General features: G+C 46.2%; 1 protein-coding gene across 3 annotated transcripts in view; it reads left to right on the top strand.

The window, feature by feature from the left end:
• LOC141166501 (cell surface hyaluronidase CEMIP2-like) overlaps window positions 1-25,932 on the top strand; it is a 130,428-nt gene that overhangs the window by 8,875 nt on the left and 95,621 nt on the right. For 2 of the 3 annotated variants that reach the window (XM_073653230.1, XM_073653228.1), the window contains exon 2: window positions 15,519-15,868. In XM_073653230.1, coding sequence (XP_073509331.1) covers window positions 15,580-15,868 — 289 coding nt within the window. In that variant the 5' untranslated portion in view covers window positions 15,519-15,579. Of the gene's footprint in view, window positions 1-10,259; window positions 10,443-15,518; window positions 15,869-25,932 lie in introns of those variants that run through there. The other variant, XM_073653229.1, reaches the window with a different exon arrangement.

Raw genomic sequence — 25,932 nt, 5'->3', positions numbered from 1 at the left:
TCTACAAAACAATAAATATATTACTGGAATACATGAATAATGGTCTAAAAGCTCATGGGGCACTTTCAAAGCTTTGGGGGACCTGACAGGTTAAAAAATAATAATGAAAAAAAAAAACTTTTTAGGTCACCATATAACTTGAAGATTTAGGCCGTGTTCACATGTAGCATAAATGCTGCGTTTTTTCCTGATGCTTTTATGTGCATGTTTTCTGCAGATATCTGCGCCATAATACAGAATAACAATCTTCTCTTTTTATTGCATTTTGCTGCTTTGTCCCCTCTATTTGATGCATTTTTGGTGCAGATCAGAGTTTTCTAGTTTAGGAAAGCTCTGATTTTGCACTTAAAGGGGTTATCTGGTCTAAAACGACAGGTCATTAATAAAGAGTAGTGATGAGCGAGCATGCTCGCTACTGCTCGGTGCTCTCCCGAGCATCTCACTGTTCGGGATGCTCGGCGCCCACCGAGTATTTCTGGGGTTGCTCGGCTGGAGCTCGGGTCCACTCCCTGCCACACACTGTAATGCTGCAGCCATGTTGGTTGTGGCATTACAGTGATTGGCTGGCCGCACAGCGTCATCAGGTCTATACCAGTGTAGGGAGAGGCGCTGCTGAGCTAGGGAGAGATTTGGTTATTAGTTAGTGTAGGTATTCTACAAGATTCTCTACATATCCATCTCAACTAACAGTCCTTCTGAGGACTAATCCAGCTGCAGAGATATCAGTGCTAGGCAGGCAGTGTATATAGCAGACTGCAGTTCACATAGCAAGAGGGTCCATTCCAGTTCTGTCTGCTGGTGCTTTTACAGATATTTGTAGAAATAGCCCCAGGTATCAGGGGCCAGGAATATTTTTTTTTTATCTTAATCCTGATTATTTGCTTAAAAAGCAATCCAGAGAACACCATTTTTCTGCGCCATTTGCTTGTTGGCACTGCAGAATACAGCCAGGTCTTTCCATATTACAGCGCTAAAAATCCTGCTATTTAAAAGTGTGGTTCGTCCGTCACACGGATCACATATAATTACGCTGAAAATTCTGCCATTTCTGGCCTCCATTAAAATTTTGTTTCAGTGTGTCAGCGAAGTTATTGACTCCAGTTTGCTGTTAAAAATACCTACAGGCCAGCTATTTAAAACTGTGGTTTGTCCGTCACACGGATCACATATAAGTTCGCTCCAAATTCAGCCATTTATAGTGAGCGTGGAAGATATTGTCCTCCATTTAAAATGGGCAAGGGACGGGGAACTGGACATGATGGTGATGATGGTGCATGCAGAGGCCGATGCCGTTGGCAAGCTGAAATTGTGGCACAACAAACACCCACATCTTCTCGCTCAACCTTCCTGTCCCAATTTATAGGGTACCGCAGTACACCACTATTGAACACAGAGTAGTTAAAAGGTTATTGGTTGGATAGAAGATAATGCTTCCAGTCCCTTAGCCACCACCACCACCCTGTCTTCCACACGGTCAAGTCTCAGTAGCCGTGAGTCTGGACTGCATATTCCTCACCCTGATCCTCCTTCCTCCCACCATGCCGAGTGCCCAGAGACAAGTGATCCCACACTTGGACACTCCAAAGAGTTGTTCATTTTTCCATTTATAGTTCGGGCCTCTCGCCTGGTCCACTTGAAGCAGGGCAAGAGGAGATCGCATGTAGAGATGCCCAAATGTTTGAGCAGCCACGGTCATACGAAGGCGACGGTGGGAAAGTGTCACAAGAGGTGGACGATGATGAGACACAATTGCCAGAAAGTCAGGAGGAGGACCAGGGTGCGCAAGTGGAAGACGAGGTGGTGGATGATATAGTAACTGACCCAACCTGTCAGGAGGACATGCAGGGCGAGGACAGCAGCACACAGTGGGAGGTAGGCAGAGCACCCCAACAGGCAGGAAGAAGCAGTGTGGTGGCCACAGACAGAAGGCAGGCAACCGTCCCCCTTAACACCAACACGACGGAAGTTGCCAGTACAACTTAGGTCTTCCCGAGTCTGGTTGTTTTTTAGACTATGCCGATAACCCCAAAAAGGCCATTTGCACCACCTGCCAGGCCAGCATCAGCTTGGGTAGCAAAACTACCAGCCTGACCACCACCAGCATGATCAGACACATGGCAGCAAAGCACCCGACTTTGTGGGCCGAACTCCAGGGTCCAGGAACAATGTCTGCGGGTGACACCACTGCTTCTTCCGCTGTTGTGCGAGCAAGCCAATCCCCTGTCCATAGTGCATGCGAATATGCCTCCTGCCCTGCACCTGTCGTTGCACACTCTCAACTAGCACCATCAGCAAGCACGTCCTTGTCCCAGCGCAGCGTTCAGTTGTCCATACCCCAGTCCTTGGAACGCAAGCGCAAGTACGCAGCCAACACCCCACAGGCCGCACTACTAAATTCCCACATTTCGCGACTGCTTGCGCTCGAAATGTTGCCTTATAGGCTCTTGGAGACGGAAGCTTTCCGCAACCTGATGGCGGCAGCTGTCCCTCGGTACTCGGTCCCCAGCCGCCACTATTTCTCCCGGTGTGCCGTCCCCGCATTACACAAGCACGTGTCCCAAAACATTAGCCGTGCCCTCAACAATGCAGTTACTGGGAAAGTCCTCCTAACCACGAACACGTGGAAAAGTGCTTGTTGACAGGGACGGTACATTTTGCTGACGGCACACTGGGTTAACACAGTGGAAGTCGGGACCCAGTCGGACCTTGGGACAGAACACATCCTCCTGACACCAAGGATTGCGGGCCCTAGGTCAATCAGGGTTGCCCCCCACAGTCTACAGCTCCTGTACCTCATCCTCCTCCTCTTCAGCCTCCATCTCCGAAATGACCACATCAGTCACAAGCTGGAAGCACTGCAGCACTGCCTCAGCCAAGCGGCAACAGGATGTGCTGAAGCTAATATGCTTAGGTGACAAACCGCACAATGCTAAAGAGTTGTTGACAGGTCTGAAAGAGCAGGCAGATCTGTGGCTGACACCGCTGAACCTATAGCCAGGCATGGTCGTGTGTGACAATGGCCGGAACCTGGTGGCCGCTCTGAGGCAAGGCAAGCTCACACATGTACCATGCCTGGCCCATGTGCTTAACCTCGTGGTTCAGTGGTTTCTCAAAACCTATAAGAAGCTGCCTTGTCTAAGTACGCCACCTGAGTGCCCATTTTAGAAAGTCAGCTACAGCTTCCGCCGCCCTTGCCGTGCTTCAGCAGCGTTTGCAGCTTCCGGCTCAACGACTGGTGTGTGATGTCCCCACGCGTTGGACCTCTACACTGCAGATGTTGGGAAGGATTTTTGAGCAGAAGAGGGCAGTTGTTGACTACCAGCATCAACAAGTCGGTCAGTATTCAGTTCAGACTCCACACATAAGACCTCAGGAGTGGACATGGATGTCAGACATCTGTACCAACCTTCAAAACATTGAAGACTCTACCAAGATGGTGAGCGGCGATGACGCCATAATTAGCGTCAGCATCCCTCTTCTCTGTCTTCTGAAACGCTCTCTGCTCAATCAAAGAGGATGCATTGCAGGCGCAGCATGATGAGATGGAGCAAGGAACCATACAGGGTGATTACACACAGCCCAGCCTCATCTCATCCCATTGTGGATTGGGTGAAAATGAGGAAGAAGAGGCAGAAGAACAGGAGCTAGCTTCATGCGCTATAGACGGTACAACCTGCACACCTGTCATATCGTCTGTTCAGCGTGGATGGTCTGAGGACAGGGAGGAGGAGGAGAGCATGGTCAGTTGTCCTCTTGGTGAGGACACGGAAGTCTTGCCTGTTAGCAGTCTGGCACGCATGGCTGTTTATGATATGCTGCCTTTCCCGTGACCCTCGCGTTCTCAAAATTTTGGGTGACAGACATTACCGGTTGGTGGCACTTCTAGACCCACACTACAAGGAGAACTTTATATTTCTTATTCCTGAGGTGGACAGGTTTACAAAAATGGGGCAGTACCAGAAGGCCCTTGTTGCGGAACTATTAAAAAAATTCCCATCTGAAAACGCTGGCGGCAGAGGTCACAGTTCGTTGGACAACCAAGGAGTAGAGGGAAGATAGACACAACTCCAATCCAGCAGAGGCAGGGGAACACTGTCAAAGTTCTGGGAGAGTTTTTTCAGCCCCTCCCATCGCACAGGTCCTGAGGCGCGGGGTACTCTCACAAGGAGTGCAAAGTTTGGGAAGATGCTGAGGGAGTATCTTGCTGACCGTACCAACGTCCTCTGTGATTCCTCTGTACCTTATAATTATTGGGTATGCAAGCTGGACACGTGGAATGAACTGGCTCTCTATGCCTTGGATGTCCTGGCCTGCCCTGCTGCTAGCATTTTATCAGAGCGGGTTTTCAGTGCCGCTGGTGGAATTATAACTGATAAGCGCATCCACCTGTCAACTGAAAATGCTGACAAGGCTGACTCTTATAAAAATGAACAAGGGCTGGATTGGGCCAGACTTCTCAACACCACCGAATGATAGCAGCGTAACAAACTCAAATCCAGTGTCTTTTTTTGGGAGGTGTATTCCAATCATTTAGCCAATTCCTTACCCATCTACATATAGTTCCCCCAAGTCCTTGCTTCTGTAGCTTCAGTATAAGGCTGCTATGTAGTACAGTATCAAATGCCTTTGCAAAGTCCAGATAAATCACATCAGCCGCATTACCAACATCCAGAATTGCACTTACCTCCTCATAGAACCCCAACATGTTGGTTGGACACAACCTATTCTTCATGTATCCGTGCTGATTATCATTTATTATATTATTCTCTGCGATATAACTCTGCAGGTCATCTCTTATGATGCCCTTAAAAACTTTGCAAACTACTGATGTCAGACTTACCGAACGGTAGTTACCTGGATCCACCTTCTTACCTTTCTTAAAAATCGGTACCACATTGGCTATCCTCCAATCCTGTGGCACTACCCCTGTTACAAGAGAGTCTAAGAATACGAAATACAGCGGTTTATCAATTACTGAGCTCAATTCCCTCAGTATCTGTGGATGAATACTATCTTGGCCAGGGGATTGGTCAATGTTTAATTTGCTCAGACGCAGGCGTACTTCTTTTTGTGTTAAACTAGTTATATTAGGAGAAGAGACTTCTGGCTCACACATGGAGGATACAGTGAGCTGGATAGTCAGGAGAGCGGTGACGTCACTGAGAAGAGGACCGGAGCAGCGTTGGATCCTGGGGAAGGCAGCAGTGAGTATTTCAACACACACACACTACAGGACATACACATATACACAGGTTTACTGAAGAAAAAAAGGTCATAGGGGAGCTTCTTTAAATAAACGTGCCAACAATTGTTTTATTCTCTAAACCTGTCTAAAATGTATTTGTAATGTAGTGTAAGTTCGTTAATATACTTACCGATTGCCAATTTCCTCTGCTTTCCAGCGCTGCTCTGGTCATCTTCTCACTCATGTGGCTGAAATTCTGATTCGCAGGATAACACTAGGGTTTATGTGTGAGCCAGAAGTCTTTTTTACAATGTAAGTCTATGGAGCCTGACCACCTTTTCACACCCACACATGGGTATACACTTCATGATTTTGGCTATTTACTCTTGTCCTCCTCCTTCTCCTCATCCTCCACCACCAGATCACCAGGGTGACCGTGGTCCGTGATGCAACACCCACATAATTTTTTTTAAAGGGTGTTTATGATGCCCGTAAAAAAATTTTTTTATACAGTATGTTCATGTATACCCCCCAGGGGTAAATGTTTGTCAGCCCATACACTTAGCGCATGGGCATTACAAGTATAGGAGACCTGCTCCTTTCTAATGGGAACATTTTTTTTTTATGAGGCCCTCCTCCACATCTTTTCCAAGGTGCATTGGAATGCCTCCCAATTTTTGGCAGCCCTTGCATTCACTGCATAGGCCAACACTATGGGAGACTCACTTAATAATAATGGGAACATTTTTTCATGAGGCTCTCTACGTCTCTTCTAAGATGCATTGGAGTGCCTCCCAATTTTTGACAGCCCTTGCATTCACTGCATAGGCCAACACTAGAGAGACCCACTTCCTAATAATAGAAACATTTTTTCATGAGGCCCTCTACGACTCTTCCAAGGGGCATTGGAGTGCCTCCCAATTTTTGGCAGCTCTTGCATTCACTGCATAGGCTAACACTATGGGAGACCCACTTCCTAATAATGGAAACATTTTTTCATGAGGCCCTCTATGTCTCTTCCAAGGGGCATTGGAGTGCCTCCAAATTTTTGGCAACCCTTGCATTCACTGCATAGGCAAACACAATGGGAGACACACTTCTTAATAATGGGAACATTGTTTTCAGGAGGCCCTCCACTAAGTCTCTTCAAAGGGGTATTGGGGTACGTCCAAATTTTCAAAGGAGTATTGGGGTGCGTCCAAATTTTTGGCAGACCTGCCACTCACTACATATGCAATAATAGTATAGGAGACCCACTCTTTAGTAATGGAAACAACAAAGCATAGCCGGCTGATGGCTCTCTAAGAATAGCGAAGGCCGCCTGATGGCCCTATAAAAATAGGCTTTGTGACTTTCAGAGTCCCTCCTTCATACATGAAACAGGATGTGTCTGATCGTGTCTCACACACCACATGGCCAGATAAGGTTATAAAATGTTAAAATGACATTTCCCGGTGAATGCATTTGTCACGGTTGAAAGCAATGCAAAAGTACAAAAAAGCATAAAAAACCCTACCTGTGAACATAGCCCAAGGTGTGGAGGAGTATTTTTGTTTTTGGTTATTTATTTTGCCTTATATACACGTCATTACCCTGGAAAGGATGTTCCTTAACATATTTCCCAGGAAAATCCATGTTGGTTTTGTTTTTGTATGTTTTATTGTGTGTCCGTAAAAGTGGCGCAATACCTCTGACAACGTTTTTGACAGCAGTGACCTTTGAGTCAGAAATGCTTCCAGGGGTCTTCCCCATGCTGTTTCCATGTAATTTTAGCACTGTTCTCATCGATTTGGGCAATTTTTAGGCCCTCTGCAGATCGCCGGGGGGAGCCGCCTGAAAAATGCTTGAGTTTCCCATAGACTTACATTGGGCTCGTTGCTCGGGTCGAGCACCCGAGTATTTCAATTTGCTTGACCCGAGCATCGAGCACCTGAGCATTTTAGTGCTCACCCATCACTAATAAAGAAGCTAAAAAGAATCGTTCCTAGCACAGATCCCTGCGGCACCCCATTGCTGACTATGTCCCATTTAGAGAATGTACCATTTATAACGACCCTTTGTTTCCAATCATTTAGCCAATTCCTTACCCATCTACATATAGTTCCCCCAAGTCCTTGCTTCTGTAGCTTCAGTATAAGGCTGCTATGTAGTACAGCATCAAATGCCTTTACAAAGTCCAGATAAATCACATCAGCCGCATTACCAACATCCAGAATTGCACTTACCTCCTCATAGAACCCCAACATGTTGGTTGGACACAACCTATTCTTCATGTATCCGTGCTGATTATCATTTATTATATTATTCTCTGCGATATAACTCTACAGGTCATCTCTTATGATGCCCTTAAAAACTTTGCAAACTACTGATGTCAGACTTACCGAACGGTAGTTACCTGGATCCACCTTCTTACCTTTCTTAAAAATCGGTACCACATTGGCTATCCTCCAATCCTGTGGCACTACCCCTGTTACAAGAGAGTCTAAGAATACGAAATACAGCGGTTTATCAATTACTGAGCTCAATTCCCTCAGTATCTGTGGATGAATACTATCTTGGCCAGGGGATTGGTCAATGTTTAATTTGCTCAGACGCAGGCGTACTTCTTTTTATGTTAAACTAGTTATATTAGGAGAAGAGACTTCTGGCTCACACATGGAGGATACAGTGAGCTGGATAGTCAGGAGAGCGGTGACGTCACTGAGAAGAGGACCGGAGCAGCGTTGGATCCTGGGGAAGGCAGCAGTGAGTATTTTAACACACACACACTACAGGACATACACATATACACAGGTTTACTGAAGAAAAAAAGGTCATAGGAGAGCTTCTTTAAATAAACGTGCCAACAATTGTTTTATTCTCTAAACCTGTCTAAAATGTATTTGTAATGTAGTGTAAGTTCGTTAATATACTTACCGATTGCCAATTTCCCCTGCTTTCCAGCGCTGCTCTGGTCATCTTCTCACTCATGTGGCTGAAATTCTGACTCGCAGGATAACACTAGGGTTTATGTGTGAGCCAGAAGTCTTTTTTACAATGTAAGTCTATGGAGCCTGACCATAGACTTACCGTACATTGCAAAAGCGACTTCTGGCTCACACATAGCTCTACCAAGTGTGATTTTCAGTCATGTGAGTGAGAAGAAGACTGGCGCTGGATACAGTGATTGATAAGTATATAAAAGCACTTACACCACATTACATATAGATTTAAGACAGGTTTAGGGAATAAAAAAATATTGTGGGAGTGCTTATTTAAAAATACAATAGTGTTTTTTTCCATGCATTATTTTTTCAGGCTCCCCATAAAAGCTTATACAGAAAAAATGCACAATAAAAGAACAGATCTACAGCGTCTTTAGACGCACAGTTGGCAGAGTTTTCATGAAATCACATCCACTTTGCTTGGACAGTTAATCACATGTTTTCTGCAAAAAAAAACACAGCATAAAATAACAGAGTTTACGCTACTTGGAAACATGACCTAACAGGACCATTGTATATTTATGTGCAAGAGTCCAAGGGGCTCGTGTGCAAGAGTCCAAGGGGCTCGTGTGCAAGGGTCCAAGGGGCTCGTGTGCAAGGGTTCAAGGGGCCCGTGTGCAAGGGTCCAAGGGGCTCGTGTGCAAGGGTACAAGGGGCTCGTGTGCAAGGGTACAAGGGGCTCGTGTGCAAGGGTCCAAGGGGCTCATGTGCAAGGGTACAAGGGGCTCGTGTGCAAGGGGCTCGTGTGCAAGGGTCCAAGGGGCTCATGTGCAAGGGTCCAAGGGGCTCGTGTGCAAGGGTCCAAGGGGCTCGTGTGCAAGGGTACAAAGGGCTCGTGTGCAAGGGTACAAGGGGCTCGTGTGCAAGGGTACAAGGGGCTCGTGTGCAAGACTATATGTTGGGTGTGCTGTATGTATGCAATCAGCATACAGGGAGCACATGGACCTCTGCATTGTATGGGTATGTGCCCACGATGCGTCTGGGCCTGTGGCCCAGACGCTGTGGAAGAGCCGCCGGCGGCTTCTGCTCAATATGCAAATGAGCAGCAGCTTTTTTTTTTTTTTTCACGTGTGTACTTTCCTCATAGAGGTTAGGTCTATAGGGAAAGCCCGCATGCTGACCCGCAGAAGAAATTGACATGCTGCGGTCTGGAAAGACGTGCCTCATGTCAGTTTCCGTGGGTGGCCGCAGACGCATAGTGGCAGTAGGATTTCTACAAATCCCATCCACTATGCTGTAACATCTGGCCGCTGCGGGTTTGAAGCAGCATAAGTCCACAGCTTCAAACCCACAGCGGCTCCGGATCGTCTGCACACTCCCTATGCATGACAGGGCTGTGGAGTCGGTAAGCCAAACCTCCAACTCCTCAATTTCCATGACTCCGACTCCACGACTCCTACTCCCTCATACATGGCTCATGTTTAAGTGATAAATTTACTGTAGCACAGATTCATCTCAGCTAAAAGTCTAGACCCTTAGATCAGGAATAGGACAGACATTTATAGGACATTTCATAACTTTCCCAAATTCTTATGAAAAAAGATTACCCACAAGCTGCATTAAACTACTGTACCCAATTTATTATATATTTTAGGAGTCGGAGTCGGTCCATTTTATACCAACTCCGACTCCACGACTCCGACTCCACAGCCCTGACTCTTTTAGGGTCAGACTAGCCCATTTAACTCAAAGTGTGCTTTAAAAAGAAAAAAATGCATGTGGTACACACATCTTTGGATGAAATTATTTTTTTTCTGGATGAAAAAAAGGCCAATTTTACATACGCGGTGTGATCCTGGCCATACAGGGGTCTGTAGCATATGCAATACGCTCTCCGTGTGCCGCCATGCACTGTACCCACTGCTCGGTGTGGCAGTACCTGACATGGTGGCTCTGTGGCTGATACACAGGACACGCTCAGGCTCCCATTTACATTAGTAAGACTTTTATGGCTGCTGGCTCCTTCTCCTAGGTGACACACAGGCAAGAGGCTGAATGTCTGCTCCTCACACTCATCTCAGGAAGGTCCCTGCTGTCCCCGGCCCCTCCTCCACACCTCTGCTGTCCGTCTAGGTAGCATCTCTGTTTGCTTTTCCCTCTGCTCCCCGGTTGGAGAGAGGCAGTGAGCTCCCAGCCCTTCCATACTCAGCTGTCCGTCCCCGGTGTGAGCTCGAGTCAGGGGACAGGGAAGGGGGCTGCCACACTGGCCAGAGACCCCAGAAGGAGGGATGGAGGACCATTCCAGCCGGACCCAGAGCTCCTGAGGAGGGGAGGTGAGAGCCCGGGGCAGAGGTCCGGGGGGTGCACAGGGACACAGGGCTAGCAGCGTCTATCCCGGCCTCCTCGGCTCCTCCCCGCCCCGTGTCTGCCGCCGGCTTCTCTCCCTCTGTGTCCGGGGAGGCAGAGTCAATAAATACAAGTCCTCGGCACGGGCAGAATGGCTGCGGGACACGTCTGGGAAGACTGCCACCAATAGTCTCAGCCCTGCGACATCTATACAAAACTGATGGAAATGTCTCACAGGAGAAGCGGATATGTATCGGGATCATTGGCTGCGACCATTATTAAAGGCTGAAATGTCCGATAACTAAAGTGATGGCTCCAAATGTAGAGACTGTGCCCCCACCCTGACATTACTGACCCCCAGCCCTGACATTACTGACCCCCAGCCATGACATTACTGACCCCCCAGCCCTGATATTACTGACCCCCAGCCCTGACATTACTGCTCCCCAGCCCTGACATTACTGCCCCCCAGCCCTGACATTACTGCCCCCCAGCCCTGACATTACTGCCCCCCAGCCATGACATTACTGACCCCCAACCCTGACAGTACTGACCCCCAGCCATGACATTACTGACCCCCAGCCATGACAGTACTGACCCCCAGCCATGACATTACTGACCCCGAACCCTGACATTACTGACCCCCCAGCCCTGACATTACTGACCCCCAGCCCTGACATTACTGACCCCCAGCCCTGACATTACTGACCCCAGCCATGACATTACTGACCCCCAGCCATGACATTACTGACCCCCAGCCCTGACAGTACTGACCCCCAGCCCTGATAGTACTGATCCCCCAGTCCTGATATTACTGCCCCCCAGCCCTGACAGTACTGACCCCCAGCCATGACAGTACTGCCCCCCAGCCCTGACAGTACTGACCCCCAGTCATGACATTACTGACCCCCAGCCCTGACATTACTGACCCCCAGCCCTGACATTACTGACCCCCAGCCCTGACATTACTGACCCCAGCCATGACATTACTGACCCCCAGCCCTGACAGTACTGACCCCCAGCCCTGATAGTACTGATCCCCCAGTCCTGATATTACTGCCCCCCAGCCCTGACATTACTGACCCCCAGCCCTGACAGTACTGACCCCCAGCCATGACAGTACTGCCCCCCAGCCCTGACAGTACTGACCCCCAGTCATGACATTACTGACCCCCAGCCCTGACATTACTGACCCCCAGCCCTGACAGTACTGACCCCCAGCCCTGATAGTACTGATCCCCCAGTCCTGATATTACTGCCCCCCAGCCCTGACATTACTGACCCCCAGCCCTGACAGTACTGACCCCCAGCCCTGACAGTACTGACCCCCAGCCTTGACATTACTGACCCCCAGCCCTGACATTACTGACCCCCAGCTCTGACATTACTGACCCCCAGCCCTGACATTACTGACCCCGAACCCTGACATTACTAACCCCCAGCTCTGACATTACTGACCCACAGATCTGACATTACTGACCCCGAACCCTGACATTACTGACCCCCAGCCCTGACATTACTGACCCCCAGCCCTGACATTACTGACCCCCAGCCATGACATTACTGACCCCGAACCCTGACATTACTGACCCCCCAGCCCTGACATTACTGACCCCCAACCCTGACATTACTCACCCCGAACCCTGATATTACTGACCCCCAGCCCTGACATTACTGCTCCCCAGCCCTGACATTACTGCCCCCCAGCCCTGACATTACTGACTCCCAGCCCTGACAGTACTGACCCCCAGCCATGACATTACTGACCCCGAACCCTGACAGTACTGACCCCCAGCCATGACATTACTGACCCCCAGCCATGACATTACTGACCCCCAGCCATGACAGTACTGACCCCCAGCCATGACATTACTGACCCCGAACCCTGACATTACTGACCCCCAGCCCTGACATTACTGACCCCCAGCCCTGACATTACTGACCCCCAGCCATGACATTACTGACCCCCAGCCCTGACAGTACTGACCCCCAGCCCTGATAGTACTGATCCCCCAGTCCTGATATTACTGCCCCCCAGCCCTGACAGTACTGACCCCCAGCCCTGACAGTACTGACCCCCAGCCATGACAGTACTGACCCCCAGCCCTGACAGTACTGACCCCCAGTCATGACATTACTGACCCCCAGCCCTGACATTACTGACCCCCAGCCCTGACAGTACTGACCCCCAGCTCTGATATTATTGCCCCCCAGCCTTGACATTACTGACCCCCAGCCCTGACATTACTGACCCCCAGCTCTGACATTACTGACCCCCAGCCCTGACATTACTGACCCCGAACCCTGACATTACTTACCCCGTAGCTCTGACACTAATGACCCCCAGCCCTGACATTACTGACCCACAGATCTGACATTACTGACCCCGAACCCTGACATTACTGACCCCCAGCCCTGATATTACTGACCCCCAGGCCTGACACTACTGACCCCCAGCCCTGACATTACTGACCCCCAGCCCTGATATGACTGACCCCCAGCCCTGATATTACTGACCCCCAGCCCTGATTTGACTGACCCCCAGCCCTGATTTGACTGACCCCCAGCCCTGATATGACTGACCCCCAGCCCTGATATTACTGACCCCCTGGCACCGCTCATTTACTGATTACTTACAGAGATGTAAAAACAGATATTAATAGCAGATATATAGCTTTAGTAACCACTCACATATAAGCTTTCATTTTCCTAAGATTCTCTGGAGAATGAAAGCTGGAATCTGATTGGTTGCTGCGGTTAACCACTCTACATTTCTGTTGCACCAGTTTTGATAGATCTCCAGTCTTGTGCTTTCCCCTACAGTTCTATCTTTGTGGGACGGTCCCATGAACGGGACCCCAGAAGGGCAAGGCTTAGCAAAAGCACTCCCTAAAGTGGCCTCTTCAGGGGCAATCTTTGTTGTTCCTTTCCTGGGGCATAAATGCTCCTTATTTTGGGTGGTAAATGTTGCAGGGGTGGTGCAGTGATATGGTATTATTGGCTTTTCCTCAGCATAGGTCATGAATATGATATCGGTAGCGGTCCGATACCCTGCACCTCCTCCAATCAGCATTCGTTAGCTCCCACAGTGGCTGCTAATCATTGAATGATTTGTGCAGTGCCGCTCCGTTCATTGTTTACATCCTGCCGGAGCTGATGGTGGCTGATCAGTGGGGGTGTCAGGGGTGTCAGCTGCCACTAATCTGATATTGATGACATATCACTTAAAGAGGTTGCCCACTACTGGACAGCCCCTGCTTACTCAATTCAGGACCCCGTATAAAAGACAAACAGTGTACACTCTACTTAAAGTTGTATTTTCATCTCCAAGATCCTATCCCAATATGTAGTAGGTGTAATAATAATAATATTAGCAATTACCTCCAAGTAGAAATGTAGTTTAGTTCTTCTGATTTGCCATGTCTCTTTCCTCATGTGCAGGCATTGCAGGACCTTAGGTATCCATGGTTACGTCCACTGATATAGTGACAGCTAGTTGCTAGTGGTCGTAACCATGGATACCTAAGGTCCTGCAATGTCTGCACATGAGGAAAGATACATAGAGGATCCGAAGAACTATGCTACATTTCTAATTGGAGATATTTGCTATTATTATTATTGTACCCAGGGCTGTGGAGTTGGTAAGCCAAACCACCGACTCCTCAATTTCCTTGTCTCCACAGCACTGGTCACTACTGATCATGTACATAACGTGCAGCACAGATTCGTCTCAACTAAAACTCTAGACCCTTAAACCAGGAATAGGACAGACATTTATAGGACATTTCATAACTTTCCCAAATTCTTATGAAAAAAATATTCCAAACAAACTGCATTGAACTACTGTACCCAATTTATTATATATTTTAGGAGTCGGTCCATTTTATACTGACTCCGACCCCACAGCCCTGATACACCTACTACATATTTGGATAGGATATTGGAGATGGGAATACCCCTCTAAGGCCTCAGTCAGATGTCCGTATAAATTGGAACCTCAATGCTCGGACTGGCCGGTGGCTCTCCCGACCCAAGTGTGACAGCTGCATAGAAATATATGAAGTCATCATGCTCAGGTTGGAAGAGCAGTCAGCCAGTCCGTGCTTTGCGGTCCGATCTTGATCCGATTTATACGACTGTCTGACTGCACCCTAAGGGTTGATTTTGACTTTTAGGATTGCTACTTCCATTAGGTGGCGCTAGAGTTCAAGTCCTCTTCCTCCCTTAAGAGGTAATTTGCATGCTCACCTCCTGTACCAGCGCTGTTTCAGCAATGTCAGCCCTGCTGATCCCGGTAAGTAACGTGATGTATCACGTGCAGGCTGCGGCCAATGAGCGGCTGCTCATCAGCCCGGACGTCCACCCTGATGGAAAAATGATGCAACCAAAGAGCGGCCACTGCTGCAGGAGCTGAGTGTACTTTATTTTATATTGGATCTTTAATTAATTAATTAAACTGTGATTGTCCGGTAGTGGACTACCCCTTTATGAAAAGATAATAAACATTATATGACTACCCCTTTAAGCATGGGTGAATATGTGTTGGAGAATGTTGCACATCTCATAGAAAACCAGATTTCAGCAAAAATTTCTCACTGCCATCTTTCTCCTTAGAAAAATGGCGTGACTGTGGAGTAAAACACATTGCGGATTGAAAACCTCTCCCCCCCTTTTTTTCGCCAAAATAAAAATGGTAATTTGCATAAGGAAATATATGGGCGGGGCTTCATAAATACGACATTTTGGCATGAGTTGACAACTTTCATGCAGAGTATTTTTTCCTACCCCCTGATAAGTAATGGTCGGGGTCAAGCAGCTGCATTTCTGCTTTACGTGATATCATCCTTTCATGTGTCTTGTATGCGTCTGCACTGCGGCTGACTATACAGCTCTGCTATTTGATCCGTCTTCCAGATGGCTTTGTAGTTGCTGTCTGCAAAAGGGTTGGAGGTTCATTATCTAGTTGTACATAGGTTCTTATATGCAGCATGTACACGCGGCTGTACAATCATCTGTCTTGTATCCTACACCATGAATCATTTACTTATGGATCTCATTTACAGACCCGCTGGGCGCTCAGCCTCCGCCAGTCCATATGCTGCAGGGTTAGACTGGAGATTCACTATGAGATGCTGCACCTTTAAAGACAACAGACTACCCAACATTATCCACAGATGTCTTCAACCGCAGCCTGGCACAGTTTGGCATCAAGAAATGTGCATGGGCACATCATGTCATCCAAAGGAGCCCCGGACCCATGTGCCAGATGGGGGCATCTGCCTCTGCTTGGGACAGTTCTTGATAAGAAGAATGACTGCACCCCCACAGTCACTGCCAGGATCTTCATTCGCTGCCATCCTCTTCATTCTGATGTTGCTGCCCCGGATGATCTGTGAAGCCGGAGACCCAAACTGTTAGTAAGCAGGATCTGGGTGATCTGGGGGGCAAGATAACGAGCTCAGTGCCTGGTTCTAGTTTACGCTGCAAAGAGTAGTAGTCAGAGTTTGTGTAATATGACTCTCCCGGGGGTAAACTACTGGGTCTACTGTAGGAATCATTTCAGAAAAGGGGCATGTCTTCAGACTAGTGCTCATCTAAAGCCACTTATACTGTCAGAGAGATCCAGATGTGCACAGACCCTCAGGGAATTAACAGCTGTTTATACATGTCCGCTACGGACTGGGTACTCACTATGTTCTCCCAGTGACACAAATGTTTACAGTACTGGTATGCTAAATATCCCAAAATTTCAGATATGCTAACACAACATCATGTACTTATATGTACCGACACTATGAGGGTGTCTCACGTATGCCGTTTTGAAGCATATTGTGAAAACAAAACTATACACCTTAGGGCTCGTTCACACTGCCATTTAACATGGCCGAGTGCCATCCAATGTTTTATCGAATAGCACTCGGCCCAGTGTTATACTATGTGGTAGCTAAGACCAGCAATATTTTTCTCATGCCGATTCGGCATGAGAAAACAGTTGTAGCATGCTGCAGGTGCATCCGAAAATCGGATCACACCCACCCATACAAGTCTATGGGTGCATGTGAAACATTGGACTGCATTCAGACTTCATCCAAGTGCATGGATGCCAGCAATGGAGGAGATGGAGAAATTACTTTCTCTGTCTCCTTCGCACCGATGCTGCGATTCTCTTATGTGAGCGGATCGGAGCACAGAGCACTGACACTCAGCTCAAACTCTGACAGTGTATTTTGCTTAATCGGCCCCATTCTCTTGTATGAGAGAATTGACGGCCGTGTGACCCCGGCCTAAAAGCATCACTCCGACATTTTTGTTTCTATTTCACCACTAGAGTGGTATTACTAATGTCTGTTCCCTGACTGTAGTAATATACTTACAAGCTGCAGTCTTCTGCTCTTCCCGGCGCCGCTCTGGTCCTGCTCCGCAATGTTGTGACCGCAGCTCCTGATTGACCGGACATCGGAGGTAACGGTCACAAGCTCTCAATGTAGGTGTATGAGAGCCTCATTCTGACCTCGTTCTGGCTCTCATACCCTTACACTGAGAAGTGACTTCCGGTCTACCTAGCAAACACTGGAGCGATTGTTAGAACCTTGCTCTTAGGTTTTTTCCTTTGCTGGTCACATGACCTTGTTGGCCTATTTAATCCTGCTCCGCCCTTCTGGCTTTGCTGGACTTCATTGTATAACTACTTTCTAGCTAGCCTGTGCTCTGTATCTAACTCTGTTAGTTTGCTTGGTCTACGGACCTCTATGTTCTATATATTTTGTTTGTTCGTCTGTCTGCTACTATTTCTGTTAGGAGGTGTCCCATTTTCCTCCCAGTCCTTAGTACTTGTAGGGATTTCTTCCCCACATCTATAGGTCTCCGTACAGACTAGCTTAGGACTTTAGCAGGTCTGATCGCAGGATCAGGTCCCCTGTTACATCGTAGGGATTCAGCTGAGTTCTATCGTAGGGACAGATCTCCTCTCTTTCCTTAGCTCTGGTAGCAGAACATAACAGTAAGTCCAGCCTGCAAATTCTCTAAGGAAAGATTTTTCTGTTCCATCATGGTGTCGGTTCAGGATTTGGCTCATCGCCTGCAGGGACTCTCTCTGGAGGTGGCCGAGCTCCGTCAGCACGTGAGTAACTGTCCTGGAGCACATTTCTTGGAGCCTAAGGTATGTTTGCCGGATTTATTTTTTGGTGAACACCGAGAATTTTTTTCATTTAAAAATGCTTGCTTATTGTATTTTCGTTTGAGACCCAAGTCCTCTGGGGATGAATCCCAGCGCATAGGGTTCATAATGTCACTTTTGCGCAAAGAGCCTCAGGAGTGGGCCTTTTCTTTGCAACCTAGTGATACATGCTTCAGATCAGTGGATAGTTTTTTTTCTGCTTTGGGACTATTATATGATGATCCTGACCGTGTCTCATCAGCTGAGACTGAGTTAAGACGTTTGAGACAGGGATCAGGTAATGTGGAAAAATATTGTACTCATTTCCGTCGTTGGTCTACTCAAACAGGGTGGAACGATTCTGCTCTGAAAAGTCTATTTCTTGCTGGGCTCAATGAAAGGGTTAAAACCTGCTAATTGCTTATCCTACACCTGAAGATTTGCAACAGGCTATGCAATTAGCTATACGGGTGGATAGGAGACTGCGTGCAAGGGTTAATGAGAGCAAATCCTCTGCTATGTCAGTTTCTGGTTATGAGAATGTGTGTACTAACAGTGGTGAACCGATGGAGATTGGATCGGTGGTACCTCGCTCTCAAGAAAAAGACCGTAGATTTTCTGAAGGCTTGTGTTTCTATTGCGGAAAATCTGGTCATTTGATTAAAGGCTGTGAGCTTCGTATGAAGAAAGAAAAAAAAAATGGTCAGTCATGCCCGTATTGCCTGTTTAAATTCCAAGGGTGTATTTTTAGCTGCTTCCACGATTGCTCAGGAAAAATTAATGGAATTTCGGGTGTTTGTTGATTGTGGGTCTACTCTGAATGTAATTGATGGGGGATTCTTGGAAAGACTCAATTTAAAACCCGAACCTTTATCATCCCCCATTGCTGTGGTTTCTGTGGATGGTTCCCCTTTGAAGAATATTACTCTCAAGGTCTGTGAATTTCCTCTCACTATTAATGGTGTTCACCATGAGAAATTGGATTTGGTAGTTTTGAATAACTTGCCTTCTCCAGTAATATTGGGATTGCCCTGGTTAAAATTTCACAATCCTGTACTGGATTGGTCTACCAGTGAAATTAAATCCTGGAGCCATAAATGTTATGACAAGTGTTGTAACGGGCGTATTGCAGCTTTGGATAGGGGAGAATTGCCTGTTCCTATTCAGGATTTTTGGAGAGTTTTTTCTGAGAAGGAATCGCAGGTTTTGCCTCCCCATAGAGACTATGATTGTTCTATTGAATTTGTCCCTGGAGCGACTCTTCCTAAAAGTCGTTTATTTAACCTTACTATTCCTGAGAGGAAGGCTTTGGAGGAATACATACAGACAAGTTTGGCCGCCGGTCACATTAGGCCCTCTAAGTCTCCTGTGGCGGTTGGATTTTTTTTTGTAAAAAAAAAGGACGGCGGTTTACGTCCTTGTCTGGATTTTCGTGAGATTAACAAAATTACTGTACGCAATCCTTACCCACTGCCATTGATTCCTGATCTGTTTAACCAGTTAATGGGGGCCAAGTGGTTCTCTAAAATTGACCTTAAGGGGGCATACAATCTGTTGCGCATGAAGGAGGGTGACGAATGGAAGACTGCTTTTAACACTCCTGTGGGTCATTTTGAGAATCTGGTGATGCCTTTTGGTCTTACTAATGCTCCTGCATTTTTCCAGAATCTTATTAATGACATCCTTAGACCTTTGATCGGCAAAAATGTGGTTGTGTATTTGGATGACATTTTGATTTATTCGCCGGATCTGGAGTCTCATTGGCGGAGCGTACGTGAGGTATTACAGTTATTAATGGACAATTCGCTTTTTGCTAAGCTGGAGAAATGTGAGTTCGCTGTACAGAGAATTAGTTTTTTGGGTTACATTATCTCCAGCGAAGGTTTTGAGATGGACCCGGTTAAAGTTCAAGCTGTACAGGAATGGCCTAGGCCTATTGGTTTGAAATCGATACAGAGGTTTTTAGGTTTCACCAATTATTACAGAAAATTCATAAAAAATTTTTCTAGTATTGTCAAACCTCTGACCGATCTCACCAGGAAAGGTGCTGATGCGGTTCAGTGGTCTTCTGAGGCCATTGAAGCTTTTGTGTATCTCAAGGAGAGGTTCACCTCTGCTCCCATCCTTATGCAGCCTGTCTCAGGATAACGGGGATGGATTACATCCCTGTGCCTTTTTTTCAAAAAAATTTTCGGAGACTGAACTGAATTACGATATTGGTAATCGGGAATTATTGGCTATTAAACTCGCATTTGAACACTGGCGCCACTTCTTGGAAGGTGCGGAATTTCCCGTTCAGGTTCTTACGGATCATAAAAATCTGATATATCTTGATGCTGCCAAGCGCCTGAATGCCCGTCAGGCTAGGTGGGCACTGTTTTTCTCGCGATTTAATTTCTCCGTTACTTACATCCCTGGTACTAAGAATGTTAAGGCGGATGCCTTGTCTCGCAGTTTTTCTCCCATAGTCGGTGCTGAGAAAGAGGAGAACATTTTACAAGAAGGTGTTGTGATAGCTGCTTTGGACTCCGTTTTGGAAGATGAGATTCTTAAAGCACAGGAGAATGCCCCATCTAACACTCCTCATGGGAGGTTGTTTGTGCCTGGGACCTTTAGGAGAGATTTGTTTGTTGAGTGTCACGAATCTCGGTTGGCAGGTCATCCCGGAATCTCTGAGACCAAGAGACTGGTGGGTCGCAGTTTTTGGTGGCCTGGATGGCAGAAGGAAGTCATTAAGTGGGTGCGTCAATGTACTATATGTGCTAGATCTAAGTCCTCACATACTCCTGCTGCGGGGTTGCTTTGTCCTTTGGAGGTTCCCAGTGCTCCTTGGACACATTTGGCTATGGACTTTATAACTGACCTTCCCCCCTCTGAGGGTTTTACTGTCATTTGGGTGGTCGTGGACCGTTTTAGCAAGATGTGTCACTTGGTTCCCTTCGTCAAACTGCCCTGCGCTAAAACTCTCGCTAAGGCCTTTGTCAAGGAAATTGTCAGACTTCATGGCGTTCCTACTGACATTGTTTCTGATAGGGGTCCTCAGTTCGTGGCTCGTTTTTGGCGTGCCTTTTGTGACAGGTTGGGAGTTCATTTGTCGTTCTCGTCCGGATATCATCCTGAATCTAATGGCCAGACAGAAAGGAAAAACCAGGATGTTGAGCAGTTCTTGCGTTGTTTTGTGGCAGACAATCAAGAGGGGTGGTCTGAGTTTCTGCCACTTGCTGAATTTGCTCTGAACAATCATACATCTTCTTCTGCTGGTTGTTCGCCCTTTTTTTGTTGTTCTGGGAGACATCCGTCGTTTGGGTCGTACTCCAAGTTGGGATCTGCCGTGCCTGAGGAGGAGAATTTTTCTGGTGATTTGGAGAGAGTTTGGACGGATGTGCGTGGTAATCTTCAGGAGGCCAACAGAAAATCTAAAGACTACTTTGATAGGAAACGACAGGAGGTTTTGTTCGCTGTTGGTGACATGGTTTGGTTGTCCTCTAGGAATCTGCGGTTGAGGATTCCTTCTAAGAAATTGGGTCCCAAGTTTGTAGGGCCCTTTAAGGTGCTTCAGGTTGTCAACCAATCTGCTGTTAGGTTGGAGGTTCCTACCTCCTGGAGAATTAATCCGGTATTTCATGTCTCTCTGTTAAAAAAAGCTGTTGTGTCGGATGGTGACGCCTCTGCCTCTGTTCCTCCGGTGGTGGAGGACGGGGAATATGAAATTTCTCGCATCCTTAACTCTAGACGGTATAGAGGTAGTTTGCAGTATCTTGTGGCCTGGAAAGGTTTCGGACCCGAGGATAACTCTTGGGTGAGGTCAGATGATGTTTCCGCGTCCAGACTTATCAGAGCATTTCACAGGAGATTTCCTGATAAGCCTGGTCCTAGGGGATCCGGAGGATCCTCTTAGAAGGGGGGGTACTGTTAGAACCTTGCTCTTAGGTTTTTTCCTTTGCTGGTCACATGACCTTGTTGGCCTATTTAATCCTGCTCCGCCCTTCTGGCTTTGCTGGACTTCATTGTATAACTACTTTCTAGCTAGCCTGTGCTCTGTATCTAACTCTGTTAGTTTGCTTGGTCTACGGACCTCTATGTTCTATATATTTTGTTTGTTCGTCTGTCTGCTACTATTTCTGTTAGGAGGTGTCCCATTTTCCTCCCAGTCCTTAGTACTTGTAGGGATTCCTTCCCCACATTTATAGGTCTCCGTACAGACTAGCTTAGGACTTTAGCAGGTCTGATCGCAGGATCAGGTCCCCTGTTACATCGTAGGGATTCAGCTGAGTTCTATCGTAGGGACAGATCTCCTCTCTTTCCTTAGCTCTGGTAGCAGAACATAACAGCGATCCACCAGGTCACAACTAGTAGAATATGATCGGAGTGGCGCTGAGAACAGAAGAAGACAGCGGCTGGTAAGTATGATGCTACATGCAGGGAAGATACATTAGTGATACCACTCCAGGGTTGCAATAAAAAAACGCCGGAGTGGTGCTTTAAAGGAAATCTGTCGCCATGTTTTTGCCAGCTAATCTGAGATCAGCATAATGTAATGGTAGAGTCCCTGACTCCAGCAGAGTTGCTTTCTGGAGTTTTGATAATATCACAGTTTTAGTAGCAGAAGATTATCACTAGAAGACTAGTAAACCTGTTGCCATAGTAGGGATTCACTCTCTCTGGTAGGCATTAGGTTCACACCGGCAATGCAGTTTTGGTCCAAACACATGCAGTCTTTATAGCTTTCCACTAGTTGCACAACACCAAAAACAAAACCATAAACATTAATCCCTAGCCTTGTCCAGACTCTAGCTAAACAGAACAGACCCTGGCTACTCACACACGGCTGAGCTCTCCCCAGCTTGGTCAAACAAAACAACTATTGTCCATACCAACCACTGATACTTGCGGTTCTCTGCACACGGTCTGTGCAGACTCTTCTCAGAGAGGGATTCTGGCCTCTCTTCAGCTCCAAGACTCTGGTGCCCATGGCCTGTGCATTTACCATTTTACCCATTTGCCACTCCTACATTCAGCAAACTGACTGACACCCAGTCACTCCATTCAGAGAGTGGCCCTGGCAAGTCTCTCCCCCAGCTACAGCTCACATTTTGGCTGGACACCTAAAATGAATCTACTTCCTGCTTCTTAGAGAAACCATGCAGGTGCTTCTACTCAAACACTGCTGACCTGGGGTTTAACCCAGTTCTTCCCAGCTTTGCTACACCATGTTATCCTCCATGTTCTTAAACTCTGTATAATCCCATTTGAGAGCAGCATAATGTAGAGACTGAGACCCTAATTCCAGCCATTTGTCACTTACTGATTAGCAAAATTTGGATATATAGATCCATTGATTATGCATAAGGAGTTACCCAGACAAATTCAAAACATCTACTGTTCCTCTCATATTAAATGTATAGGTATAACATAGAGTAGTCATATAAATTAGTTTCAAGTAAATACTTTATTTAGACACAGCAAGCAAAAGAATAAGTATTTAAAATTACATCATTCTGCCCCTAAAAACACCTATTAAAAATTCCAGGCAGTGTGGTATATATATAACCTCATAGCACATAGGTTGCTGTAAATGTTATTACATATTATTAAATGTAAATAAATCCTATGCCATATTAAATACTCTGGTCATTCAGATCAAATATCAGTAGATTTTCAGGAATACAGATAGGAAAATATAGATAACAGAACCAAATTTCTCAGGTCAGACATTAACATAGCATTTCATTAATACATATAGTATTCCAATGTCTCAGACATATATATTAGAGTTCCTCAAACCAGACATTAACATAGCATTTCATTAATATATATAGTCTTCCAATGTCTCAGGCATATATATTAGAGTATTGTTCCATATATGTCCAAATACCAACCATGTGCCATAATAGAGGCCCCACACTGCCCAGCACCCCTACGCGCGTTTCGCGTGTCTGCTTCCTCGGGGGGTGCTGCTACAATGTGCAGGCTGATCTTATGTAGCAGTGCAGGTGGGCTGAGCAGAGCGGCACAGCCAATCAGCGACCCATTTCTTACCCAGTTAATTTAGTGTTATTTAATACATATGATTTGTCCTCCTCTTACCCTATACTGATGGCGTGTATCGGCGCGCCCCCACTGCCCATCCAGCGTCGCCAGCCGCGGCCGGCGTCCCGGAAGTCCGACCGCGCATGCGCGCGTATCGGACCCTCTGATTGGACGCCGAGCGTAGGAGGCGAGGCCAAGATAATGCAGCAAGGACGCGCTCCCACTAGGGGTTATCGGCACCATGATGCTTATGGGCAAATTATGCCCTTACTAATACTAACCATATTTGTAAGCAGGAAAGAGTCACAGTACATTTATATAATCTTCAGTCTTTTTTGACAGTCAGTTCCAATGTAACATTATTCATACTGATTCTTATCCTTTTTCTTGAAGAGGTTTTTTTGATATACGTAGGTTTCTTTTCCCCATGTCACGGATATATGGGGTCTTTTCAGGAGCTGTACCCTTTATTCGTCCATATGTTGCTGATATCTAGGGTATTATCCAAACTATAATTCAAATAAGTAAACAATTTAAGTAAAAATACCAAAATTCCATATTCATAAATATATTATTCAACAATTTTTCAGCACTTGTTATATAGTTTTGGATCACTGACTCACTGTGTCGCCCAGCTCAGTATATATAACCATATAGATGACCTTTCCTATTTTTTAACGTGCATTGCCCCTCATATTTATATAAATGCCACATATATCAGACTGCTAGAAAATGAATAAAACCTATATATTTCGTACAAACATATCACATAGTCGGGTGTTCATCCCTTAGGGTAGGTACCCATAGCAGCAGTGTCTTGAGCTAAGTCAAAAACGGAGCAAAACTTGTCAGATCATTTAGCCCCTTTGGTTTAACTGTGTCCAATACGGTAATCCAATTAATTTCCCTTTGTTCAAGTGCTCCCAAATTTACCTTATCTATACCTCTAAAGCGTAGTGATATGTTTGTACGAAATATATATGTTTTATTCATTTTCTAGCAGTCTGATATATGTGGCATTTATATAAATATGAGGGGCAATGCAGGTTAAAAAATAGGAAAGGTCATCTATATGGTTATATATACTGAGCTGGGCGACACAGTGAGTCAGTGATCCAAAACTATATAACAAGTGCTGAAAAATTGTTGAATAATATATTTATGAATATGGAATTTTGGTATTTTTACTTAAATTGTTTACTTATTTGAATTATAGTTTGGATAATACCCTAGATATCAGCAACATATGGACGAATAAAGGGTACAGCTCCTGAAAAGACCCCATATATCCGTGACATGGGGAAAACAAACCTACGTATATCAAAAAAACCTCTTCAAGAAAAAGGATAAGAATCAGTATGAATAATGTTACATTGGAACTGACTGTCAAAAAAGACTGAAGATTATATAAATGTACTGTGACTCTTTCCTGCTTACAAATATGGTTAGTATTAGTAAGGGCATAATTTGCCCATAAGCATCATGGTGCCGATAACCCCTGGTGGGAGCGCGTCCTTGCTGCATCATCTTGGCCTCGCCTCCTGCGCTCGGCGTCCAATCAGAGGGTCCGATACGCGCGCATGCGTGGTCGGACTTCCGGGACGCCGGCCGCGGCTGGCGATGCTGGATGGGCAGTGGGGGCGCGCCGATACACGCCATCGGTATAGGGTAAGAGGAGGACAAATCATATGTATTAAATAACACTAAATTAACTTGGTAAGAAATGGGTCGCTGATTGGCTGTACCGCTCGGCTCAGCCCACCTGCACTGCTACATAAGATCAGCCTGCACATTGTCCCAGCACCCCCCGAGGAAGCAGACACGTGAAACGCGCGTAGGGGTGCTGGGCAGTGTGGGGCCTCTATTATGGCACATGGTTGGTATTTGGACATATATGGAACAATACTCTAATATATATGCCTGAGACATTGGAATACTATATGTATTAATGAAATGCTATGTTAATGTCTGACCTGAGAAATTTGGTTCTGTTATCTATATTTTCCTATCTGTATTCCTGAAAATCTTCTGATATTTGATCTGAATGACCAGAGTATTTAATATGGCATAGGATTTATTTACATCTAATAATATGTAATAACATTTACAGCAACCTATGTGCTATGAGGTTATATATATACCACACTGCCTGGAATTTTTAATAGGTGTTTTTAGGGGCAGAATGATGTAATTTTAAATACTTATTCTTTTGCTTGCTGTGTCTAAATAAAGTATTTACTTGAAAATATGTCACTTACTGGGCTGCTTGATGTAGTTTTGGGAAAATCAAA

Source organism: Phyllobates terribilis, unplaced genomic scaffold (assembly GCF_046119375.1).
Source record: "Phyllobates terribilis strain yellow unplaced genomic scaffold, ASM4611937v1 Scaffold_11__3_contigs__length_659146591, whole genome shotgun sequence".
NCBI classification, from domain to species: domain Eukaryota; kingdom Metazoa; phylum Chordata; class Amphibia; order Anura; family Dendrobatidae; genus Phyllobates; species Phyllobates terribilis.
The sequence above is the reverse complement of the archived record's forward strand: the minus strand, read 5'-3'. Positions and strand labels throughout refer to the sequence as shown.